At 44.7% G+C, this 26,709-nt stretch overlaps 1 protein-coding gene across 2 annotated transcripts in view; it reads right to left on the bottom strand.

Moving 5' to 3' along the window:
• The window catches only part of CPO (carboxypeptidase O), a 200,785-nt gene that overhangs the window by 14,955 nt on the left and 159,121 nt on the right, over positions 1-26,709 (bottom strand). For both annotated transcript variants that reach the window (XM_077448499.1, XM_077448498.1), the window contains exon 9: positions 5,971-6,061. In XM_077448499.1, the coding sequence (XP_077304625.1) occupies positions 5,971-6,061 (91 nt within the window). The remainder of the gene's footprint in view (positions 1-5,970; positions 6,062-26,709) is intronic.

The raw sequence follows: 26,709 nt of genomic DNA, 5'->3' as shown, positions 1-26,709 counted from the left end.
GATGTCACCGGGGATTTCCATTCGTCGGGAGCGATCGCGAGGGGGTGGCCATGAATGAATGGCCGTCCCCTCGTCCGGGATCGCTCCCGAACGAAAACCGACCGCCGCAGGCACCGGGCGGGGGCCCGATCGGGCCCCCGACCCGCGGGAGGCAAATCACGTACATGTATGTGATTATGCCTGCCTGTGCCATTCTGCCGACGTACATCGGCGTGAGGCGGTCGGCAAGTGGTTAAAGAGGTTGTAAAACTTGCTTTCCTGACAGGCTCCATGGCAGTATACGTGTGGGTTAGCCCCGCCTCCATAACTACCCAATAGGACCCCTCTCCCATAAATCTTTGCTCTAGGCTGCGATCCGTGTTCCTTTTTTGTCCTCCTCCGAAGGACGAGGTGGTTCTCCTACCTGATAATACCTTAGCTATGATCAAAGTCAGCCAAGTGACAAGCTATGTTCCTCTGATAGGCCCTGACTGTTAAGCAGGGTATGGAGTGTATTGCAGAGTAGTGCTGAAGGAATAGATTCTGCTCATCTAAGTGCGCACGGACTGTTTGCCTATTGTTATAGGTGGCCATTATCTGCCAGGGGGTCTGGTGTGTGTGTGTCAAATTTCTCGGCCAGGTGATTGTTGGTGGAGTGGTGAGTCCTTATAAATTCATGGCAGCAGTGTTTTTGTGTTGTTATGTACCTTGTTTTCTCCTGTATTGTAGTTCGCTGGTGTCTGTGCTGGATGCTGGTGCTTCTGTGTTCCAGCAGCCGCTCTCTCCTATTTCCGGATATCGCGATGCGTTCTGTGCATGCGCGGACCCAATGCATAAGCAAGACTTGGTTTTGCGCATACGCGTGAGCGGCACGCAATCGATGACATCACAGCGCGCCACTTTTAAATGCTGTAGGAAACCTACAGAGCCCTGGGAATGATCATGGGTGATACGGCGACTTTCTGGGGCTATTATAGTGGTGGATAAGGTAGGGACAAACTCTATGGCTAGAGATTGGTTTCTTTTTGGCAGTCTGCTCATGGGGGTTGTGTTTATCTCTGCAGTTTCTTATTGTGTGTGACATTATGGATTCCTCACTGCCCCCTAGTAGCCAGCCTGCTTGTAGCAGGTAGGTCCATAGCCTGATTTCTGACTATTTTCTAGGAGAGAGTTGAGCATAGGATACTAGTTGACTTCTATCTATTCTTTTCTGTCTATTTCTGTTTCACAGCCCTTCTACGTCTGATCCACAGCATAGTTCTCGTAGATGTAGTGGATTATCAAAATCACACCACCGACAATCCTCCTCAAGGTCTAGCCATCATAGGTCGTCTTCGAGATCTGAACAGCGCAGTAAATATGTTCCTCGTCCCCCTTTTTCCCACTCTAGTAAGAGGCCAGAAAAGTCATGCTGGGGGTGTAGGATGCCTGTTCCAACAGATAAATCTCTCTGTGATCACTGCTTCTCTAAGGCTGCAGATGAGAGGGATGGTGCAGACCAGCGTTTAGAATCTATGGTGAGATGGGTTGTGAAGGAGTCTCTACAGGAAAGAGAAGCTCAACAGCTCTGTGATTCCCCCTCAGACCCTTTATGCCCACCAGTGGGAGAAGGTTTGTTGCAAGAAACATGGGAATTCTCCCAACCAAGTCGCCACTCTGCTCCTGTCTCGGACAGCGAACTGGATCTGGAAGATCCAGGAATAGGATTTGAATATGGGTTACTTCATTGGTCAAGGCAGTGAGAGAGGCTCTGAAGTCGGAAGACCCTGTTACTTCCCCCTCAAAGCAGAGAAAAATTTTCAAGCAGCTCAATAAGGAGCGACAATATTTTCCTTTTCTTTCTGAATTGGGTGACATCATTTCTGATTAATTGAGCAAGATGGACAAGAAGAATTCCATGCAGTCAAAAATCTTCAAACTGTATCCTTTCAAGGAAGAGGAAGTAAAACACTTTGAGTCAGCTCCGTTGGTGGATGCAGTTAGTAAGATACGTAACTCTTCCCTTAGAAGACACTGTATCTTTTAATGTTCCTTTGGAAAGACGGATCGATTCGGATTTAAAAAGGATTTATCTGACATCTGGAATGGCATGCAAGCCAGTACTGGCGATAGTGGCAGTTTCCAAGGCCATACAATCCTGGGCTGACAATATTGATGAATTCCTAAGGCCGCGTACACACGCGCGGACTGTTTGCCCAACCTTGTTCGTCAAACAGTTTCGGCAAACAGTCCGCTCAAAATTTGCATGAGCGGACTTGCCCACACACGAGCGGACTGTTTCAACGAACTGTTTGCCAAACAGTCCGCTCAACTTTTGAAATGAACGGACTCGCCCACGTAAGGCGGAGGCAAATCCGCCCATTTCGAGTGCGTGTACAGGTAGGCGGGGCCCGCGAAGGAGACGTCGCGGGCTCCGCCGCCTGGAATGGGCTTAAAGGGGAACCCCAACGCCGAAAAAAATCGGCGTGGGGGTTCCCCCAAAGTCCACACCAGACCCTTGTCCGAGCACGCTACCCGGCCGGCCAGGAAAGGGGGGCGAGCGAGCGCGCCCCCACCTCCTGAGCCGTACCAGGCCGCGTGCCCTCAACATGGGGGTTGCCTTGGGGAAGGGGGGGCCGCGCGGCCCCCCCACCCCAAAGCACCTTGTCCCCATGTTGATGAGGACAAGGGCCTCTTCCCGACAACCCTGGCCGTTGGTTGTCGGGGTCTGCGGGCGGGGGGCTTATCGGAATCCGGGAGCCCCCTTTAAGAAGGGGGCCCCCGGATACCGGCCCCCCACCCTATGTGAATGAGTATGGGGTACAATGTACCCCTACCCATTCACCTGTGAAATAAAGTACAAAAAAAAACACAACACAGGGGAAAAAATATTTTATTGCACAGCTCCGGGGGTCTTCCGTCTTCGGGGGTCTTCTCGCCGGACTCCTCCGCTATGTGTGTGTAGCTCTTTTACTAGCGGAGGAGTCCGGCTTTCTTCCTCCCCGCCGCCGGCCTCTTCTCCCGACTTCGGGGGTCTTGTCCCCCTCTTCGGTTCTTCTGCCGGGCCACCGCGCCTTCTTGTAGCTCTTTTACAGGCGATGGCCCGGTCTTCTGTCGCCGCTGCCTTCCGTTCTTCTGTCGCCGCCTTCGGTTCTTCTGCCGGGCCACCGCGCCTTCTTGTAGCTCTTTTACAGGCGGTGGCCCGGTCTTCTGTCGCCTCTGTCGCCGCTGTCGTCGCCGCCGCCGCCGCCTTCCGTTCTTGTTCTTCTTCTTGTTCTTCTGCTTCTTCTCCTGGAGATGTTGACTCGACGAGCTCTCCGGCCGGAATGCCAGAGCCGCGCTGTGCGGTCACTTATATAGTGACAATGGGGCGGTGTCACATGGTATATGTCACATGGGTTGGTCACATGGGTTGATGTCACATGGGGACTATGACATCGTAAGGGGGCGGGGTCACCATGTGACCAACCCATGTGACATATACCATGTGACACCGCCCCATTGTCACTATATAAGTGACCGCACAGCGCGGCTCTGGCATTCCGGCCGGAGAGCTCGTCGAGTCAACATCTCCAGGAGAAGAAGCAGAAGAACAAGAAGAAGAAGAAGAACAAGAACGGAAGGCGGCGGCGGCGGCGACGACAGCGGCGACAGAAGACCGGGCCACCGCCTGTAAAAGAGCTACAAGAAGGCGCGGTGGCCCGGCAGAAGAACCGAAGGCGGCGACAGAAGAACGGAAGGCAGCGGCGACAGAAGACCGGGCCACCGCCTGTAAAAGAGCTACAAGAAGGCGCGGTGGCCCGGCAGAAGAACCGAAGAGGGGGACAAGACCCCCGAAGTCGGGAGAAGAGGCCGGCGGCGGGGAGGAAGAAAGCCGGACTCCTCCGCTAGTAAAAGAGCTACACACACATAGCGGAGGAGTCCGGCGAGAAGACCCCCGAAGACGGAAGACCCCCGGAGCTGTGCAATAAAATATTTTTTCCCCTGTGTTGTGTTTTTTTTTGTACTTTATTTCACAGGTGAATGGGTAGGGGTACATTGTACCCCATACTCATTCACATAGGGTGGGGGGCCGGTATCCGGGGGCCCCCTTCTTAAAGGGGGCTCCCGGATTCCGATAAGCCCCCCGCCCGCAGACCCCGACAACCAACGGCCAGGGTTGTCGGGAAGAGGCCCTTGTCCTCATCAACATGGGGACAAGGTGCTTTGGGGTGGGGGGGCCGCGCGGCCCCCCCTTCCCCAAGGCACCCCCCCATGTTGAGGGCACGCGGCCTGGTACGGCTCAGGAGGGGGGGCGCGCTCGCTCGCACCCCTTTCCTGGCCGGCCGGGTAGCGTGCTCGGACAAGGGTCTGTTGTGGACTTTGGGGGAACCCCCACGCCGATTTTTTTCGGCGTTGGGGTTCCCCTTTAAGCCCATTCCATGCGGCGGAGCCCGCGACGTCTCCTTCGCGGGCCCCGCCTACCTGTACACGCGCTCGAAATGGGCGGACTTTCCGAGCGGGAACAGTCCGCTCATTTCGAAAGTACAGCGGACAGGCCCACACACGGGCGGACTGTTCGCTCAAACACAGTTTCAGCGGACAGTTTTTCGGAATTTCCGAAAGACTTTGTCCGTCCAACTGTCCGCTGAAACTGTCCGCTGAAAGCCCACACACGAGCGGACTGTCCGCCCAAACACTGTTCAGCGGACAAGGTTGGGCGAACAGTCCGCCCGTGTGTACGCGGCCTAAGAGGTATTTCCAGTGAAACAGCGAAAGATTCTCCTATCCAGGAAATCAGGCTTGCGGCTGCTTTTCTTGGGGGGCCTCTATTGATGTCATCTGCCTGATGTCCCGGCTTATGTTGGTGGCTGTTTCAGCACACCGTGCGTTATGGCTCCATCCATGGTTGGCGGATTCAGCGTCAAAACAGGCTTGGTGCCGTATTCCCTTTGATGGAACATCTTTATTTGGCAATAAACTCGATAGTGCCATAACCCAGGCCACAGGTGGGAAATCTAGTTTCCTCCCTCAAGACAGACCTCTACAGAACCAGAAACATTTATTTCAGAGGAGACAAAATTCTGATCGCGCTAGGGAAGCGCGCAGCTATAGGCCTGCCAGGAGTTTTCAAGATCCTGGAAGTCCAGACAATCTTCCTTTAAAAAAAAAAAACACAAAAAGTGGTTTCTCTGGCAACCAGGATTCCACTAAATACTTTTGATTGGGCCCGCTCAAACATGTCAGGTGGGGGCTCGTCTTCTCCACGGCGAGTTATTTCCCACACGTATACTGCCATGGAGCCTGTCAAGAAAAGTTTATATCAAATACTTACCGTAATTTTACTTTCCTGATAGGCTCCATGGCAGCAGGGGTTCCCTCCCAAATGTCTGGAGTAGGCTAGTTACGGAACACGGATAGCAGCCTAGAGCAAAGATTTATGGGAGATGGGTCCTATTGGGTAGTTATGGAGGCGGGGCTAACCCACACATGCTGCCATGGAGCTTATCAGGAAAGGAAAATTATGGTAAGTACTTGATATAAATTTTCCGTTATATACTTTGTACCTATAGGTAAGCCTAGAATAAGGCTTACCTATAGGTACTGTAAATATCTCTTAAACGTGCACCGTTTAAGAGATATTTACTGTATACTGTGCCGATGATGTAATAGGTGCATGCGCTCCGAAAGAAGGTCCGCCCGCACCGTTTATTCAGAAGCGGGTGCTGTGACCGGCAGTGAGTGATGTCACACAGCTCCGGCCAGTCACAGAGCCGGAATCCACAGCCCCGGAAGGAAGATGGCCAAAGATGAATGCAGCCTGCAGCGGGGAGGACGCTGGCTTCATTTGCAGGTAAGTTTCACATAATGCGCTAGTATGCTATGCATATTAGCACATTATGCCTTTACTTTGCAGGGAAGAAAAAAAAAAAAGAGTTTACTTCCTTTTTATTATAAAGACAATATGGTACCTGGAAATTAGAAAGACTTCACTGTGGAACATATATAACAGATATTCAAGATTATACTTACTGCACCATTTAATGTTGAAATTCCGATTAAGGTCCACCCCAAAACACGTCCCATTTTCATGCTTTGAACGTGATTTTCTCCAAAGTCTGTCCTAGGGAATGATTGATCCATTTATTAAAAGTAAATCACTAACCAAACAGGCTACTGAATGTTTTTTTATGTTTTGTTTCTATTTCAGATGGCCACAAATAAACTGTGATATTCTTACAGTTTATCTAAACCCAAGAACTAAAAAAAATAAATAAAAAAAATGCAATTTACTAGTCCTTAGGTGTAGTGGCTGCATTTGTTTTCTTTTAACCTTTTATTTTCACCTGGTGATTCTGTCAGTAGCACACTTCCTGTTCTAGGGTGAAAATGCACACTAACTTTACAGTATCTATGTCCACTGGACACAGCAAATGACTGATAAGTGTACCAGCCTGCTCCTGGTACATGTGATCGCTGTGACCAATCACAGCAGATCACATGACAGATGGAAACAATGAATGGCTTTGTTGCATGCCATTTATTGTGTACAATTGAGTTGCTAGCTGTGATTGATCACAGTGATCAGATGGTACAGACAGGGCTAATCACAGCCCATCTGTACCATGTCATTAGCTGTGGCAAATCACAGCTAATCACATCAATACACAGTGAATACACGCTTTCATTCAGTAAAAATGTTTGCTTATAGCACTAAAATGCACTGCTATAAACAATTATAGTGTTAAAAAAAATCAGCATCCCAGCGATGTTTCGCCCGGTGCAGGGAGAAGGCCTCAAAGCCGCGGCCTTGCCTAAGCCGCCCGCCCCGCTCGGCACCTCCGGAGGTGCGGTGGCCGGCGCGAACGGCCCTCAGGGCCTCAATAGAGATTTTATCCCCACAGATCCTCAGGCTGTATCCCCCCAAGCCCCCCCAGCCCCACAAGCATTAAGTCTGGCAGACCTACAAGCTGTGGCCCTGGACATTAAGGCTACACTATCAGCAGCCATCACTGACCTAAAGGCAGATATACAGCACATGGCAGTGAGAGTTGGAGCAGCAGAACAAACTGCAGCACGTCATTCTGATGCCTTGAGACAAATACAGAAATCCTCTGATAACCACCTATGTCATCTAATAGAAATGCAACGCCATATCGAGGACCTCGATAATAGAGGAAGACGCCACAACATCCGAATCCGTGGGGTCCCCGAGACATCAGACCAGACCCCCGTAATACAAACGGCAACTGCCATTTTCAATGATTTGCTGGAGAGACCCCCCGATTCTCCAATTGATTTTGAACGAATTCACCGCGCCCTCAGACCAAGGGGAAGAGACACGGACCCACCGAGAGACATTGTTTGTTGCTTGGTAAACTTTCCCTTGAAAGAAGCCATTCTTAAAAAAGCTAGGGAAAGGAACAGAGTGCTTTTTAATGGTCACGAAATCAAATTGTTTCAAGACCTCTCCAACATCACTTTACAGCAACGTAGGGCCCTGCGCCCGCTGCTAGACCAACTCCCGACCAGAGGGATTCCTTACAGATGGAAATTCACATTTTGTCTGTCTGCTACATGGAGAGGCCATACCGCTCTACTGCGCACTCCGGACGATTTGCAATCATTCTGTGAATCGCTCAACCTTCCCTTAACAGAAGTGCCTGAGTGGTACAATTCCTTCCAGATCCATGACACCTGGATAGAAGTGGCAAACAACATGACTCCCAGAACACAGAGAAACAGAGACCGCCGCCGGAGATCTCCGTCTGCACCCCACCATGGAAGGGGTGCTGAACATGGAAGTCCAGGTATCTCCCCACCCAGAAGAAGAGACCGGGTCGACAGACAAGACTTAATGGACACCTAGATTACCGAAACACGCATCCTTATAGGGTAAACTCAGTGATACTTTCACAGTAAATCATCCTCACAATCCTCTTCGGACTTTTTTCTTCCTCACCCCACCATAGTTTTACCTTATTCACCATCCCCCCATAAGCTGGCCTATTCTTGCCAGCCAATGCCCCTTGATCAACATGTGAACGCACCAAACGCACCAACAACACTCCTGAACTTTATTGGGTAAGAAAGTTTGTTCCCAAGAGGTAAGCCCCTTATGGGGTTACATTTGTTCTCTTTTGATACCCAGACTATAGATATTACTCATAATAGGGCGCTATAAAAGATCTATGGAAGCGCTTGGATCTGCGAATGCACAGCTCTCTAGGCACCCATACCAAGCATACTCACATGGGAAAGACTGTTCTAGTTATTCCACATCATAAGTATTTTTTTTTTTTTCACAGGTGGACTCTAAAACATTAGTCATATATTTCTCTTCACCGCACCTGTGTTCGTTTGCTGACTGGTTATTAGAGGGTAACGGTTTGAACCCAATATTGTTTTGTAAGATATGTCATGCTATTAACTGATAGGTATAGGACATGTAGAATGTTTCTATTGGCTAGCAGGCAGGTGAATCAAGTTAATTTCACTAAAGGTTAACTTATACTAAGCAAACTAGGGAGGGTTTCCACCCCCCACCAGCTTCGTTAAAAATTTCTTCTTGTTCTGGTTTTTTACTTATCTTTCTTTTGACGTTTTCTCTACTGTTGTTGTGTCCTTCCACTATACACAAACTTAATGTTTCTGGTCGGTAATAGTTTATGGTAGCACTTTGGTAAGAGCTGTCCATATGGAGAAAAACGCCCTCAGACTGTCTCATGTCGTTAATTAACTGCACATGTTGAGAATCCTGTCAGGGCACACAGCTCTCGGTTCCAAGAAAATCACTACATTCATGTCTTCCAAGACATAAAGAATCAATCTCTTATCTGGGGAGAAGTCCCCTAGACCCTAATATTGGAAACTTTAATAGCTAAAGGCTCACTTTTAGCGTTGATTCTTTTGTGGCCTGACAGGATTATCAATGCGCTCCGGCATTTCTCTAGACCTTGCTTAAGTTAAAGGGATTAAGAATGTTCCTCTGCTGATTTTGTCTCCAAACAAATATGACAAACATCGCACCTCAATAGCCAAATCTCCTGAGGGTGTAAGGATATCATCTTTGGGTCACACTAATACACACCTTAGACAAAACGCTCTCAATGTCTCTCTCTCAGTGGTTCAAACTGGGAGAGACACATACCCACATTACACGGGAGGTCACTGTTTTACACATCACGTGTTTACAGCGCTATAAAATGATACCACTAGCCGGCTATACCCGTAAGACGATACTCTGATCCTTTTTATTTCCCCCTCTACTGCTTCCTGACATTAAAACCCTGTCCTGTCTGCATGTATAATACCCACAATTGCTCCATGGATCCCGGATCCAAACACCACATATTTAAAACTTTATATCTTGAAATAACAATTAATTGCTAGTCCCCCACTGGACCTCAAACCCGCACAAGGAGTGAACCCTTGTTTCGCTCCTTGACCCCACCGGCATTTACATATACAGTGGTGTGAAAAAGTGTTTGCCCCCTTGCTCATTTCCTGTTCCTTTGCATGTTTGTCACACTTAAGTGTTTCGGAACATCAAACCAATTTAAACAATAGTCAAGGACAACACAAGTAAACACAAAATGCAATTTGTAAATTAAGGTGTTTATTATTAAAGGTGAAAAAAAATCCAAACCATCATGGCCCTGTGTGAAAAAGTGATTGCCCCCCTTGTTAAAACATACTATAACTGTGGTTGTCCACACCTGAGTTCAATTTCTCTAGCCACACCCAGGCCTGATTATTGCCACACCTGTTCACAATCAAGGCATCACTTAAATAGGAGCTGCTTGACACAGTAAGGTCCACCAGAAGATCCTTAAAAGCTACATATCATGCCGAGACCCAAAGAAATTCAGGAACAATTGAGAAAGAAAGTAATTGAGATCTATCAGTCTGGAAAGGGTTATAAAGCCATTTCCAAAGCTTTGGGAATCCAGCGAACCACAGTGAGAGCCATTATCCACAAATGGCGAAGACATGGAACAGTCGTGAACCTTCCCAGGAGTGGCCGGCCGCCCAAAATTACCCCAAGAGCGCAGCGACGACTCATCCAAGAGGTCAAAAAGACCCCACAACAACGTCCAAGGAACTGCAGGCCTCACTTGCCTCAGTTAAGGTCAGCGTTCATGCCTCCACCATCAGGAAAAGACTGGGCAAAAATGGCCTGCATGGCAGAGTTCCAAGGAGAAAACCACTGCTGAGCAAAAAGAACATCAAAGCTCGTCTCAATTTCTCCACAACACATCTTGATGATCCCCAAGACTTTTGGGACAACATTCTGTGGACCGATGAGACAAAAGTGGAACTCTTTGGAAGGTGTGTGTCCAAGTATATCTGGCGTAGAAGGAACACTGCATTTCATAAAAAGAACATTATACCAACAGTAAAATATGGTGGTGGTAGTGTGATGGTCTGGGGCTGTTTTGCTGCTTCAGGACCTGGAAGACTTACCGTGATAAAAGGAACTTTGAATTCTGCTGTCTACCAAGAGATCCTGAAGGAGAATGTCCGACCATCTGTTCGTGTACTCAAGCTGAAACGAACTTGGGTTCTGCAGCAGGACAATGATCCTAAACACACCAGCAAGTCCACCACCGAATGGCTGAAGAAAAACAAAATGAAGACTTTGGAGTGGCCTAGCCAAAGTCCTGACCTGAATCCTATTGAGATGTTGTGGTATGACCTTAAAAAGGCCGTTCATGCTCGAAAACCCTCTAATGTAACTGAATTAGGACAATTCTGCAAAGATGAGTGGGCCAAAATTCCTCCAGGATGCTGTAAAAGCCTCATTGCACGTTATCGCAAACGCTTGGTTGCAGTTGTTGCTGCTAAGGGTGGCCCAACCAGTTATTAGGTTTAGGGGGCAATCACTTTTTCACACAGGGCCATGATGGTTTGGATTTTTTTTCACCTTTAATAATAAACACCTTCATTTACAAATTGCATTTTGTGTTTACTTGTGTTGTCCTTGACTATTGTTTAAATTGGTTTGATGTTCCGAAACACTTAAGTGTGACAAACATGCAAAGGAACAGGAAATGAGCACTTTTTCACACCACTGTAGGTTGGTTTAGCTGGTCTAATCCGTCCTCCGGTTTGAATACCCCTTACCTATCTTAGGTACTACCTATACCCCCCTCAATCCCCTCCCCACCTCTTCCCCCCCCCCTGTTTTTTGTTTTTTTTTATTTTATCTGACACTCACTGCAGATTGTCGAAATGCCGTCTCAGGGCCCAAACTCTACAACTCTTTCACTTAAACTTCTATCGATTAACGCTAAAGGTCTTAACATTCCAACCAAAAGATCCAAATTCCTTTCTGATTTTCATAAGCACAAAGCAAACATAGTCTGTATTCAAGAGACTCACTTCAAGTCCAACAATGTTCCAAAATTCTCTGATAAACGTTTCCCCACAGTATTCCACTCCACAAACCCGGAGGGGAAGACGAAAGGGGTTTCTATCCTTATTTCTAAACATACCCCCTTACAGATACATGACACAATGGTTGACCCGGAGGGGAGATACGTTTTCCTGAAGGGCAGATTGGCTTCCTACCCGATCACGATTGCCAATATCTACGCTCCCAACTCGAAACAGGTAACCTTCTTTCGTAAAGTCAAGGACTTACTAACGAACTTCGCTTCAGGTATTCTAATACTAGGAGGCGACTTTAACATCCCCCTTAACCCCATTGCTGACACCTCAAATGGCTCCTCGAGCCTTCCCTACAGAGCCTTGAAACAAATAAAATTACAACTGCAATCACTGACATTGCACGATACGTGGAGAACTCTCAACCCTCAATCCAAAGATTTCACCTATTTTTCACCAATTCACCAAAAGTATTCTAGAATAGATTACTTTTATATTACACAAACAGATCTGCCACTCCTGACGAACACATCTAAAGAGCCTATGACCTTATCTGACCACCATCCAATCACATTAACCCTGACTTTCCCAGAAAAAATTACTACAACTAAAACCTGGAGACTGAATACCACAATACTAAAGGACCCCATAGATATTCTTCACTTTAAGGACATACTCATCGACTATTTTACTCGTAATGACAATACAGACACATCTAGCATCATTCAATGGGAAGCACATAAAAGCATCATTAGAGGCGAATTCATTAAAACACTGACTCTAATCAAAAAGGAAAAACAAGCTAGAATTAAATCCCTAATAGATCATATTCACAAACTTGAACTCCAACATAAAAAAAATGTGGCTGCCTCCACATTTGAGGAATTGACAAAAGCAAGAGATCTACTCACTGAGGAACTGAACCTTAAAGCTAAAAGACAATATATACTGAGACATAAAATATATTACGAGCAAGGTAACAAAAGTGGAAAACTTCTAGCTAGAGCGGTTCAAAGCAAGAAAGCCGCCTCCACTATACATCAAATAAAAGACAACCGAGGCGTGTCATATTCCTCGAATGAGGAGATAGCCACCCAGTTTGAATTGTATTATCAATCATTATATAATATTCCTCCTAATCCCCAATATCCCTTTAATTCAGAGGCCAGAGCAAAACTCATCCAAGACTATCTTGAGAACCATAGCCCCCCGAAAATAGCAAAAAGTATAGCCCAGGAACTCGAATCCCCCATTAATGGAGAAGAATTTGACAGGGCCTTAAAGGATATGAAAATAGGCAAAGCCCCAGGTCCAGATGGTCTCCCCCTGCAATATTACAAAACCTTTCTCGACATTCTAAAACCCAAATTTTTGAAAACTTTCCAGTCATTGCATTCCGAACAAAACCCCCCAAAACAAGTCCTGGAAGCACACATAACTGTTAGGCCGCGTACACACGCGCGGACTGTTTGCCCAACTTTGTCCGTCCAACAGTTTCGGCAAACAGTCCGCTCAAACTTAGCATGGACGGACATGGCCACACACGACGGACGAACAGTTTGCTGAAACCGTGCGCGATGACGTTTCGGCACGCACGACGGATCGAAAATTTCGACGTCCAATACACTGCAATGCAACCTTCCGACGTGGAAATCCTTTCTGAGCATGCGCGAGACTTAGTTGGCCGAACAAGCCTACACACGAGCGAACAGTCCGCTGAAACCTTGTTTCAGCGGACAGTTTTTCGGAATTTCCGTAAGACCTTGTTCGTCCAACTGTCCGCTGAAACTGTCCGCTGAAGCCCCACACACGAGCGGACTGTCCGCCCAAACACTGTTCAGCGGACAAGGTTGGGCGAACAGTCCGCCCGTGTGTACGCGGCCTCATTCTCAAGGAAGGAAAAGACCCAACCCTTGTCACAAACTATCGCCCAATTTCTTTAATAAACGTGGATATTAAAATATACGCTAAAATCCTGGCCAACAGATTATTACCCTTACTTCCATCTCTAATCTCCTTAGACCAAGTTGGGTTCATCCCCGGCAGAGAGGGTCGTGACAATACAACTAAAGCTCTAAACATAAATAATTGGCTAATTTCCAAAAAAAAAAACAAGGTTTCTTCCTTTCTCTTGACGCAGAGAAGGCATTCGACAGAGTGGCCTGGGATTACATCGACGCAGTACTTAAAAATATCGGCATAATGTCTCGGATGAGAGCGTACATTGCCGCATTGTATTCAAATCCAACTGCACGAGTCCGCACAAATGGCCACCTGTCAAATGCCTTCAACTTAAAAAACGGCACGAGACAGGGGTGTCCCTTGTCCCCGCTGCTATTTGTTCTTACTTTGGAACCACTCCTGAACAAATTTAGATCCAACCCAGATATAAAAGGCATTGAAATACAAGATCACTCTTATAAAGTCGCTGCTTTCGCAGATGATATGCTACTATTTCTATCACAGCCCCACGTATCATTGCCCAATATAATCCGAGAACTTGAAACTTTCCAACTAATTTCCAACTTAAAAATTAAACACTCCAAATCTGTTGCGCTAAATATCTCGTTGCCCCCTAAAGATGTTGACTTATGTAAGCAAAACTTCCCATTTACGTGGTCCACACAACACATTACCTACTTAGGGATAGAAATACCCTAAAATCTTAAGGACCTCTTCAAACTTAACTTTACACCCTTGTTAAAAGAATCACAGGAAGACCTTAAAAGATGGAACTCTCTCAACATTTCATGGTTTGGCAGGGCCTCACTGATAAAGATGACTATCCTGCCCAGATTCCTTTACGCTATGCAAATGATCCCGATCAGAGTACCCTCTTCTTTTTTTGCCTCCTTCCGCAAGGCGTGCTCCGCCTTTATATGGAGAAGTAAACCTCCTAGAATCAAATACGCAAGACGAATCCTCCCTAAAAATAAAGGCGGAATAGCCCTTCCTGACTTAAGAAAGTATCACCAGGCGGCTATATTAACACGTATAGTTGTTTGGAATATACACCAGTCAATCAAGGACTGGGTGTCACTAGAACAAGCCCAATTTACTAATTAATTAGTAATTAACCACCTTCCATGGATAAACCCCAAGTATCACCCAAAAGAGATCAAATCTCACCCCCTTATTGGCCCCACGCTAGCAATATTTCATGACACATTTAGGAAAAGGGACCCCACCCCCTGGATCAGTCCCCTAACACCTCTCAGAGAAAACCCGGATTTCCCTCCAGGAAACCAACAAAAATCTTTCCTAATTAACTGGCCCCACAAAGCAGTGCTAACTAAACACTTCTTCAGGAATGGGAAATTTCTATCCTTTGAAGAAATAAATAAGGACAACGACCCTGGACTAATATCACACTTTACTTATCTCCAAATCAAACATTATCTCTCCACAGCGGATATGGCAAGTCTAAGGTCCAAAACCCACACGACCCTAGAAATCTTATGCTCAGAAACGAGTCCACAAAGACACAATATTTCAACTCTGTACAACTCCTTATTTGAAGAGGGTTTAGAGTTCTCCACCATATCCTGCCTAGCATGGGAAAATGATCTCAACCTATCGTTTACCAAAGAAAATTGGGAAACCATTTTCACGTACGCCCATAAAGGCTCACTTAATGTCGCTACTCAGGAGTGCGGGTATAAGATTTTAACAAGATGGTATAGAACACCCAACATCCTACACAAATTTTACCCCCAGATCTCCAACAGATGCTGGCGATGTAATAGTGAGGAGGGCTTGTTAATACATATCTGGTGGTCATGCCCGAATATTCAACCTTTTTGGAAAATGGTCCATGAAACCATCTCATCCATCACCCCAGAAAAGTTAAACTTTTTTTTTTTTTTTTTTTTTTTTTTTTAAATATAATTTTTATTAAATTTCACAGTTACAAGTAGAGTGTTGTACAGGATCACTTGAATAATACATTGTAACATTCAAAGTAAAATAAAATGAAATAAAATAGAGTATGTTGAACTCGAATGAGAACATTATTATTGAAACATACATGTGATGTTTGTAATGAACAGTGTACCGCGATCACTCCAGCTGGAATTTACGGCTAAGGGACATGCCCGAACCTCTCTAGCGCCCCAATTAGGATCACACTGCGCCAGAGGAGGTCCCTCGTTTGAGGTTGAATAAACATACATTCCAGCTGGAAGATCGCCTATAAGATGATTAACAAATAATTGACTTCCTAAACGAACATTTGCTTCCACTACCTAGTAATGACGTGGACCATATGTTTTTAGGGACATCAACGGCCATACCATTCCTTCCAACAATTCCAGTTTTTGTCAAAAGTCAAGCAAGAATTATTTCTAATTGATAATAACCTTTCGTAATGATAGTTAATATTCACTTGAGCCATTACCTCAGAGGGATTCGGAGAGAGGATATTTTTCCAGTGCCTGGCAATTATCAGTTTTGCTGTGGTTAAAACATGCGTCACAACCGTCCGGTATTGATAAGGGTAGTTATGTAAACCTAAATGGAGAATGGCCAGAGCTGGGTTTGGTTTCTGTAATATGCCGGTAATTTCGGCCAAGACCGTGAATATTTTTCTCCAGAAACTAGTTAGATTTTTACACTGCCAGAAAATGTGTAGGATTGTTCCGGTTGACTCACAATTTCTCCAGCATAATTGGGAATGCGTAGGGAATATTCTAGCTAATTGAAAGGGTGTCCTGTACCATTTAGTGAGGATTTTTTGGGTCAGTTCCCAGTGATTGATGCAGTGTGTGGCTTTATAATTGTAATGCAAGGCAACCCGCCAATGGTCGGGGTCGGGTGATATGTCCAGATCTTTTTCCCAGGACAGTATGTTTGGAGTTTTGAGGAACTCTAGTTTGGATTGTAATAGATTGTAGATAAGAGATATGCCTCTTCGTTTACTGTGTTGTGACGTCAGAAACTGCCATACCTGGGTGTTTATTTGTATAACCGGAATGGAATGTTTAGTTAAGAATGATGAGACTTGCTTATACAGCATAATATGAGAGGTAGGTAGATTATATTTACTCTGTAAAATGTTAAAAGGCATCAAAGTGCCATTGTCAAGAAGATCCTCCACTGTTTCTATTCCTAAATCTATCCATTTGTGAATATGACTATAGGGAAGAAGTATACTTAGTGTCTGCAGTGGAATTTTTAAGGCGGTGAGTTTATCTGCATGATTAGGTTGGGACATAAGGTACCTCCACGCAAGAAGTGTGGCCTTAGTGGTTGGAGACAGGGATGTAAGCGACAGTTGTTTCCAGGAATCTGCTATCAGTAGTAAACTTAAAGGATACGCCTTATTGACAGATGCTTCTATATTCACCCATAATGGGGGAGACGATTCCTGGAACCAGCTTTTGGACTGTGCAAGAAGAGAAGCCCAGTAATAATCTTTTAGATCCGGGAGCCCCATCCCCCCTCCTTTCTTATGCCTAGTAAGAATAGCATGTGAGCAGCGAGCTCTTTTCCCTTGCCAGATATACAACTTGAGGGATCTGTTCAGTTCGTTGAAATAGGAGGCTTTAAATGGAATGGGAAGTGTTCTGAACACGTACAATATTTTGGGGAGAATGATCATTTTATAGGATGCAATTCTGCCCGCCCAGGAGAGTTCAGTTTTGGCCATATTGTCCAGTGATTTCCGAATTTCCGAAGTCAACAGTTTAATATTGATCTCGGCTATCCGTGAGGTATTGGCCGCAAGCTGAACCCCCAGGTATGGAATAGATTTCTCTGCCCACATATATGGGAAGGCAGATTTTAAACTAGTTTTAGTAAGATGATGAACGCCTAAATCTAATATTAGGGACTTATTGAAATTTACTTTATAGTAAGATAGTTTACCAAATTCATTGAGAATGTTGTGGGCGAATTGGAGTGAGAGAGAGGGGTTGGTGAGCAATAGTATAACGTCATCCGCAAAGAGACTTATGACATGGTTAACCCTATTGAACTTAAAGCCTGATATATGGGGATGGGCACGAATGGTCTCCGCCAAGGGCTCCATCATTAGATTAAAAATTGATGGCGATAATGGGCACCCCTGGCGGGTTCCATTCGTTATTTTAAATTCCTTTGATAATAGTCCTGAAGTGTAGACCTGCGCTATTGGGTTTGAATAAAGGGCCATAATAGCTGATAGAGATTCTCCTTGAAAACCGAATTTCCGCAAGACTGCCTCCATATAGCCCCAGTGGACCCTATCGAACGCCTTCTCTGCGTCCACTGACAGGAGCAGAGAAGGCGTTCCCCGGGTCTCAGCTTGATCAATGATATTCAAAAGGCGTCTTGTGGCATCTGATGCCTGACGGCCTTTGGTGAAGCCCGTCTGATCTGGCTTCACCAAGTCTGGGATAAGATCATATAATCTGTTAGCGAGCATCTTTGCGTAAATTTTTACATCTCCATTGAGAAGGGAGATGGGGCGGAAATTTGCAGGTGTGTCGGGGGTTTTGCCTGGTTTTGGTAGTGTGATTACATAAGCTTTTAACATTTCAGGTGGGAAGGAACCTTTTTTCCTGGCTTCGTTGAATAATGATATGAGGTTTGGGGTCAAAATCTTGATAAAGGTTTTGTAATATCCATTGGATAAGCCGTCTGGGCCAGGAGCTTTATTAAGGGGGAGGGATGCTATGGCTTTTTCTAATTCTGGAATTGAGAAAGGGTCATTCAAAGTTTGAAGCTGGGACTCTGATAGTGAGGGTAGATTGCTAGTAGCTAAAAATTTGGCTATATCCTCTCTATTAGGTTGGGTGACATTGGGGTCGTTTCTTAAGTTATATAGTGACGAGTAGTAGTCCGCGAATGCATTAGCGATTTTCTGTGGGTTTTCTATTTTCTTGGATACGTCTGGGTAGTACAAATGGGGGATTACCGTTTTGGATCTTCTTTGTTTTAGTCTATTCGCTAGAAGTTTACCTGCCTTGTTGTTATTAGCATAGTAGTTTAATTTTAGCTTGTTCATATATTGGTCGTGTTGAGTGCAAAATAGTTCCCTGAGTTGTGAGCGAGTGTTGGCTAGGTTCGAGGCAGTGGCAGTTGTGGGAGTGAGTTGGTTCTCTTTTTCAAGTTTACGTAGTGCAGCTGTGAGTTCTGTAATCTTAGCCGAGCGGGCCTTGTGGGCTATTGTGTTCAATTTAATAAGGATTCCCCGGATATAAGCCTTGTGGGCATTCCAATTTGTAAAGGGGTTCGTGTCAGCGGGGGTATTAAAGTGAAAGAATTCTTTCAACTGGTTGGCGATGTCTTTTTGTAGTTTAGGATCCTGTATAATATAGTCATTGCAACGCCATAAGCGAGCTGCGGCAAAAGCACTCCCACCCTCTATCTGGAGAAGCACTGGGGCGTGGTCTGACCACGTGATATCATAAATTGCAGAGTGGGAGATTCTCTGCAACAGCAACTTATCTACTAAGAACATATCCAACCTGGAATATGAGTTGTGTCGGGGAGAGTAATAGGTATACATTCTATCGTTTGCATTTAAACAGCGCCACGCATCATACAAATCTTCTTTGATAAGAAGGTCCCGAAAATTTGGGTTACGATTTGTGGTGCGGGAGGAAGAGTCTAGATTATCATCTACTACCATATTGAAGTCACCACAAATTAATATACTCCCAACTCGCATCTCTGATATTTTTTTGGTGACACGTTTTACAAATTGGAGTTGATGCGAGTTGGGAGCATATATACATGATAATGTGATAGGGAGCTTATTTATGGTACAAACCAGAATAATGTATCGACCATCTGGGTCGCAAAAGGAGTCTTTCAGTTCAAATACCACCGTATCTCTCACTGCGAGCATCACTCCTCTCTTCTTCGCCGAAGCAGATGACAGGAACACATGCGGGAAGTTCGGGTGAGAACATCTAGGCGTAGCTGCAATATTAAAGTGAGTCTCTTGGACTGCTAGAATGTCTGCTTTGTGCTGGGTAGCCTCTCTCCATAGGGATCTTCTTTTAGCCGGGTGGTTAAGGCCCCGTGCGTTGATCGTCAAGATCTTAACTGACATTCAAATTTGTGGGGCGATAAGGCAGTCGATGGTGACCTTGGTCGTGGGTAGTTGGCATAATAGTTTCGTAGTTGGAAAGGGTTCAGATGTAACAGTCAGTATGTCCTCCAATAAATGTTTAGTTAGGCATGGAGCAAAATCAAAGCATAGGTAGAACTTCGTGACAGTCAATATCCAGGATGACTGCCAAGAGTAGCGGTGAGGAAGGCAAACAATCAGAAACAGGGTAATGTCCAGAACTGTCTTCGGAGATGTTGGGAAATTGACAGCTGCGAGCATAGTAGCCAAGTATAATCTCCAAAATGTCAAGAAAAAACAAAAAGAAAACAAACGGAAAACTTTCAAAAACATACAAATAAGTCCAGACGGACCAGACAGACTGGCCGCCCAACTGTAGGGAGCTGCGGTACGGTGTACGGTACCTTAGGCCTTCGGGGAGCCCTACTGTGCGTAGTAGGTCGCGTTATGCTGGGTTAATCAGGTACGCCTCGAATTGGGTCTTCTGCGCTGTTGTAATTGCCATTCTTGGTGTACTTTACCAGGTGGGGTCTTGTGCAGCGGAGGTGAATCTTCACTTGTGTCAGGCGGTAGGATTTGCCACTGGCGGATAAGGCGTATGCCATCTTCCAATGAGGTAATCAAGTGAGTGGTGCCCTGATGAGAAACTATCAATTTAGCCGGATATTTCCATTTATACATTATTTTGTGGTTTCTAAGCGCTTTGGTGACTGTCGCCATGTTACGTCGCAGTTGCAGTGTGTATTGCGAAAGGTCCGGGAGCACTTGTAAGTTTGCAGCTTGTTCTGGAATGTTCTCCGCTTTGCGGAAGGCATCCAAAAGTAGTTCCTTAGTCTGGAAGAAATGGATTCGCAGGAGTACATCTCTCGGGACTTCTTGCGGCAAGAAGGAGGGTTTGGGAATTCTGTGAATCCTATCTATCTTCAGATCTAATGGGGACAATGATGGTGCTACAGCATGGAATAGGTCTGTGGCATAGGATTGAAGCTGTTGCGTCGTGACAGTTTCCGGTATGCCCCTTATTTTCAAATTGTTCCTGCGGGAACGGTCCTCGAGGTCTGCTAATTTCGCTTGTATTTTAGAAATAGAGTCCTGCTGGGACATATGGGAGTCAACAAGTGCATTGAAAGATACCGTAACATCACTCATCTGTGTTTCAACTTGATGCACCCTGCCTCCCAATTCAGTGATTTCAGCTCTGCATTGTTGGAGGCACGACAACATATCAGACTGTAGCGATGATCTAAGCGACATGAGCATTTCTTTGAGTGTAATATCCGATATCGATTGCCCTGTAGTTGGAAACATGGCGATTGGATCCACTGGGGAGTTTGAGCCAGGGTCCTTGTCATGGGCACCACTCACCTCCATGTCCAGGGCCGAGTACTTATTGCGATGTGCGGGGATATCTGGATCAAGCCTGGGCTTGGATTTCGCCGGGCTTCTCGTTGTGGGAGAGTCACATGGAGAGGAACTGCCACTGCTCCGTGTGGCTTGCATAGCTTGTCCGACATCCGCGTTCCTCTCCTTCTCCTTCCGCAGCACTTCCGGTCCGGAAGGTGGCACTGGAGCGCTTGAGGCTGGCCTGTGATTATGTCTCTCGCCGCCATTTTTCTGTGGTCCGCGGGAGACAGCCGGAAAAAAGTCCGGTAATTTAAGCATTTTCTCCGCCGCGCGGAGCTTTTTCTTCATGTCCCCGGGACCTCTCGCTTCTACGGCGGATTGTCAAGCCGAGGCGGCGATTCCGGCGTGCGACCAAGCGTCGATATTTCGATGGTTCCCCGTCAGCCGAGCGGAGCTCTAAGCACTTGCGGCCATCATGTTCGGCGGTCGCCACGCCCCCCAGAAAAGTTAAACTTTGACCCAGCCCACTTTCTATTACATCACAACAAAGTCCCTAAAAAAAAAATACTTGAAATCCCTAACCATGATCATGATAAATGCCGCAAGACTTTGCATCCCCCGCCATTGGCGGTCTACCTCACTCCCAACGAAAAAAGAATGGTTCAGAGAAATCAACTCTATTGAAACCATTGAGGAACTTATAAGCATCTCACAGGAAAGAATGTCAAATTTTACCTCAACCTGGCTTAAATGGATAGAATACAAAGATACTCAGGAATACAAATCTTCCATTGTGTAACAATTATTTTCGAATTTTTGTCAGATAACTTTTCTATTGATCCTTAGATATTTAAAGAGCGCAGGCCCGCTATACAAATACCTCCTTGCCTACTCTTCCCATTTGTTAATATGTTTAACCAATTCTCTGCCTTCTCCCCTCACATCAGGGGTGTTTTTTTTTTTTTTATTCTTTTCTTTCTCTCTTTTTCTCTCTCCTTTCCTTCCCTCTCCCACTTCCTCCCCCTTTATTGATGGAAGCAACCTGGTCTTAGTCTTATATTTGCTCAGATCCTTTAAATGTCCTTTTTTGGATAATTCTGATTATATACTTCTCATTAGGAAACTACATGTTGTATATATATATATATAATCTATCAGTTGTTGTAACATTCTCTGTACTCCTTCTTTAACATGTGAAAATATGTTCAAATGAAACTGACTTTGTACAATGCATTGTTGATTATAATGCTCTGTTCTCTTTCAATAAAAACTTTTGTGAAATAAAAAAAAAAAAAAAAAATCTTGATCACTCCCCCAGTGGTCACAGTTTGTACCAGTCAATGTCCCTGGTCACCGCCACACCAGTTATATGGTAATGTAGTACTGCACTGATGATGTTAAAAAAAAAAAAACAATTTTCATTCTAAAATGTTTTAATTTTCCCAAAAAAGTGACAAAAAATTACAACTGCAAAAAATGTGCCATGCCTATTACTAAGTACCTTGGACTGTCCACTTTCCAAAAGGGATAATTTAGGGGATATTTGTACTATCCTGGCATTTTTGTGTCTCAACAAATAAGAAAAGCCATCAGTACATCGGGATTGATCAATTTTCAGATATACAGTATACCATAGTTTGGGACTCTATAACTTTCCTTCAGACTAAATTATATAAACTGATTTGAGTTATTTTCACCCAAAAAAATTAGCAGAATATATTTTGGCCTAAATTTATGAGCAAAGGTTATTTATTTGCAAAATTTTATAACAGAAATTAATTAAAGCGTGTTTATTTTTTTCAAAATTTGGGATTTTTTTTTTAGCAAAAAATAAAAACCCTATGGGGGATTAAATACCACCAAAAGAAAGCTCTATGTAATATATATATATATATATATATATATATATATATATATATATATATATATATATATTAAAAATTTTATTTGGGTACAGTATTGCATGACTGCACAATTGTCAATCAAAGTGTGTCAGCGCTAAAAGTTGAAAATTGGCCTGGGCAGAAAGGGGGTAAAAGTGTCCCGTACTGAAGTGGTTAAATGTATTTTTATTTTTGCTTGTGTTGCTATTAGAGAGAATTACCTCTCACTTCCTGTTCAGAGGACAACTTTTTACCAGACAGGAAGTGAAGGAATCTCTCCAACGAGCCTCTGATAGCAGTAAAACCTGGCAGGACTTCTAATCATTCCCCACTCCATCCAAACCAAAAAGAAAAAAAAGTTTCTGGCATATAGATATACTTTAACCTTGTACTGCTTTAAATGGAAGAAACTGCCATTTGTGTTTTCTGTACTTGGCATTAGAGATGCACCTTCGTTGTATTTAACAACAAATGCAGCTCTTGAGTTACTTGGCAGTAGATGTAACTGCAATGTTGACTTGCCTATCTACCTCTTCAGAATTAGTTTGAAGCACATTATCAGAGCCAGGCTGTACATGCCAGCAGGCTCAGCTTAATAAGCCCTACAAAAGAAAAAAAAAAACTTTCATGGTCGTTCTAACATTTGAACTCACCTCATGACCTGCAAATCTGCTACATGCTTTGTATTGTTTTAAATTTTTTAAGAAACACAAAAAGATGCACAGATTTCTATTTCTGTTTAATTCATAACTAATCTTTATAGGATTTCCATTACAGCAACTGTTAGGACTCATTCACCATGGACAGCAACCCTTGTTGCCTGCCTGAAAAGATTTGTGTTGGATCACTTTTCAGAGTGTGGTACAGGAGCAGCTGCCAGGTATTCAGGAAGAGATGCTGGTGTCCTCCTATTCTTTTTTTTTTCCTATTTTTTTAAATAAAATTTTGAATTGAAATTTCATCCCACTATTATTAACCTAACATTTGCCTTGTGAATGTAGTGCAGAAATAGAGCATGTTTCAAATCTATCCAACTGACTCAATTCCGATGGACTAAAATCGAGAAAATCTGTATGCTGGTCTGACAGACTAAATACGACGCAAGGGCAGCTATTGGCTACTGGCTGTTGAACTTCCTTGTTTAGTCCCGTTTACATCATCGCGTTCAAAACAAACGGACTTTCGAACTGACTTAGTCTGTTCATGTGTGGCCAAGTCCGTTCGTTCAGAAAGTCTGTGGGAACTCCCCCGAAAGTCCATCCGGAAGACCGTCAGACCTAGTCTGCTGGAAAGTCCGGTCGTGTGTACGCGTCAGAAGGCTCACAAGTTGCATGAAAGTCAAACCAAAGTAGTGAATGAACTACTTTAAGTCGCACATACGGTATATGAATGGTTATCACGGGAAAACATGGGGAACGACTTGCCATGCGACTGATATACAAAGTTGCGTGACAAGTCACACAAGTGTGAATGGAGCCTTAAGCTGAATTCCAGGCAATTAGCAAAGTATACAGGTGAATACATATAAGGTAGTTGTTTATGTTTTTCAGTTAAAGGATATCTAAACTCAGGAACAAAAGAGTAATATATTGCAGCTTACCGGGGCTTAGATGCATTTGTTTACCTATTTTAGATCCTGACCCACCCCCCTTAATTTTTACCTGGTGATCCTGCAAATAACACACTTCCTATACTTGGGTGACATCGCTTTTCTGGCAGAATCAACAGGCACCTCATATACTTGCAGAAAATGTGCTTAGTCTGAAAAAAGAAAACGCATGCAGCAACTACAATCTCAATAGCAAAAAATCTGTGACGCTGTGTCAAATCCACATGAAAATAATTAGCAAATATTATAAACTCATATTTTATTCAAAATAGAAAATAAAAAACCAAGTATCGGTATTGGGACCGATGCCGAGCATTTGCGTGAGTACTTGTACACTATCCGTGCTTGAAAATCCCGACTCCCATCTTGGTACACCCTGCACTCGGCCACAGTATGCCAGCAGCGGACATCTTGTTACACCCAGCCCATATAGTTCAGGCTGGGTGTAACTACGATTTAAATTTAAACTGTAGCACTGACATAAGTAATTTTTCTTTCCATAGTAGCGTGACAATCCCTCCACCTCTGGTCTAATTAATCACGCTCACCTTATGGCATGGACCCCTGTGCAAACAGGTGGTCATGCAAGCGGGTATCAAAAGGGTTAACATGGACCATAAACTTCTCTCACGTCTCCTTAGATCTCAGCAAGGACGCCAGGTCATGGGTAAAAAGAAAAGATCTAAGTGCTCACCACTTAAGTATAAGATTACATTTTTGTGTTCAAACACAAACTACTCACATAAACATGATAAAAACACAGCATGTAAAGCTGACAATCGTGTTCGTTTTGTAGGGCAGCAGCATGTGACGTAATGCGTAGCTCCTCCCCCGTACACGTTACGTTCAATCAGAACTTTGATGCCACCGGACTCCTCCCCCCTTCTCTTCGTTAGCAAACGGAGGCACTTGGGGAAGGGGGGTGGAGTCCAGTGACGATGATGTCCGTGACGTCACCAGATCTCCGACAGAACTCCCTGAAGACCCGGAAGCCAGCGGAGAGGCGAGTACCGATCAAAAGAATTTTGAGCGATCAAAAAAATGAATCGATTAATTGAGGAATTCATCTTTAATTTCCACAGCCCTAAAAATAAATACCACCAAAAGAAGCTCTATTTGTGTGAAAAGAATTATAAATAAAAAATTATTTGAGTACAGTGTAGCATGACCGCGCATTGCACAATTGTCATGCAAAGTGTGACAGCACTGATAGCTGAAAATTGGCCAGGGCAGGAGGGGGGGGGGGGGGGGGGGGAGAGTGCCTGATATAGAAGTAGTTAAACAATGGACACTTTGCGCTTAATGTTTTATTTTTATGTTTTCACGCAAAGTCGAGCAAATTATCAGAGCCTTTCGGTGCACACTGCACAGAGACACCAGCAGAATGTCAGCTGTGTGGAAGTATTTTAAAATTAACGAGGACAACCCACGGATTGCAGACTGCAAACTTTGTTCTGCAAAATTATCTAGAGGAGGTACAAATATCAGTTCTTACAATACCAGTAATCTGACAAAGCATTTGAAATTAAAACATAAAAGTAAACATGGAGAATTTACTCCTATCGCTAGCAGTAACACTCAGCAGCCAACTCTGCAGCAAACTTGTGCCAGAAGAGAAAAGCTGTCAAGAGACAACCCCAGAGCTGTAAAAATAACAGAGTTGCTCACCCAATTTATTATTCTGGTTGATCAACCTCTTTGAATTGTTGAGAACATGGGGTTTCATCGATTTCTTAATGCGTTGGAGCCGTTTATGACATTGCCAGTCGCCATTACATAACAGACAATATCTTACCAAAGATCCACGGCACGGTTAAAAAGCACATTGCCTTTATGTGCTTCTGCAACATGATGGTGATTAGCTTCACCACTGACATCTGGAGCAGTAGTGTGAGTCTCTCATCTGCTTAACGGCGCAGGTGATAGATGGCGAATTCTCTCTGCATCAGGTCATGCTCCATGCTATGAAATTTGAAGGCTCCCACCCCGGTCAAGCAATAGCAAACACACTTGAGGAAATGCTCAGACCTTGGCGATTCACAAAAGTTCTGTTCATGTTATGGTCTGGGACAATGCCAAAAACATGATAAAGGCTATGGAAGATGCTGGACTTCCTAGTATTTCATGTTTGGCACATACACTGCAGCTTGTTGTCTCAGAAGCACTGTTATTACAGCCCAGTATTGCAGATCCTGTGGGAGTTGGGCGCAGAATAATTGGCCACTTCAAACATTCTAACCTGGCATGCTCTCAGCTGCAAGACATCCAGATACAGCTTGGTCAGCCAGTAAGAAGACTCCAGCAAGACGTGTAGGCTCATTGGAACAGCACATTTTATATGCTGAAGTGTCTGATTAAGCAGAAACGGGCCCTTGGAGTGTATGTGTCTGAATATGAGCTCCCTGCCACCATTACTGCAAACCAGTGGAATCTGATGGAGAAGATGGTCAATATCTTGGCTCCCTTTGGACGAACTTCCGACGGGACGT

Source organism: Lithobates pipiens, unplaced genomic scaffold (assembly GCF_037356315.1).
Source record: "Lithobates pipiens isolate NorthernLeopardFrog02 unplaced genomic scaffold, aLitPip1_a1.2 Scaffold_22, whole genome shotgun sequence".
NCBI classification, from domain to species: Eukaryota; Metazoa; Chordata; class Amphibia; order Anura; family Ranidae; genus Lithobates; species Lithobates pipiens.
Note: the sequence above shows the minus strand (reverse complement) of the source record. Positions and strands in the feature narration are given on the sequence as shown.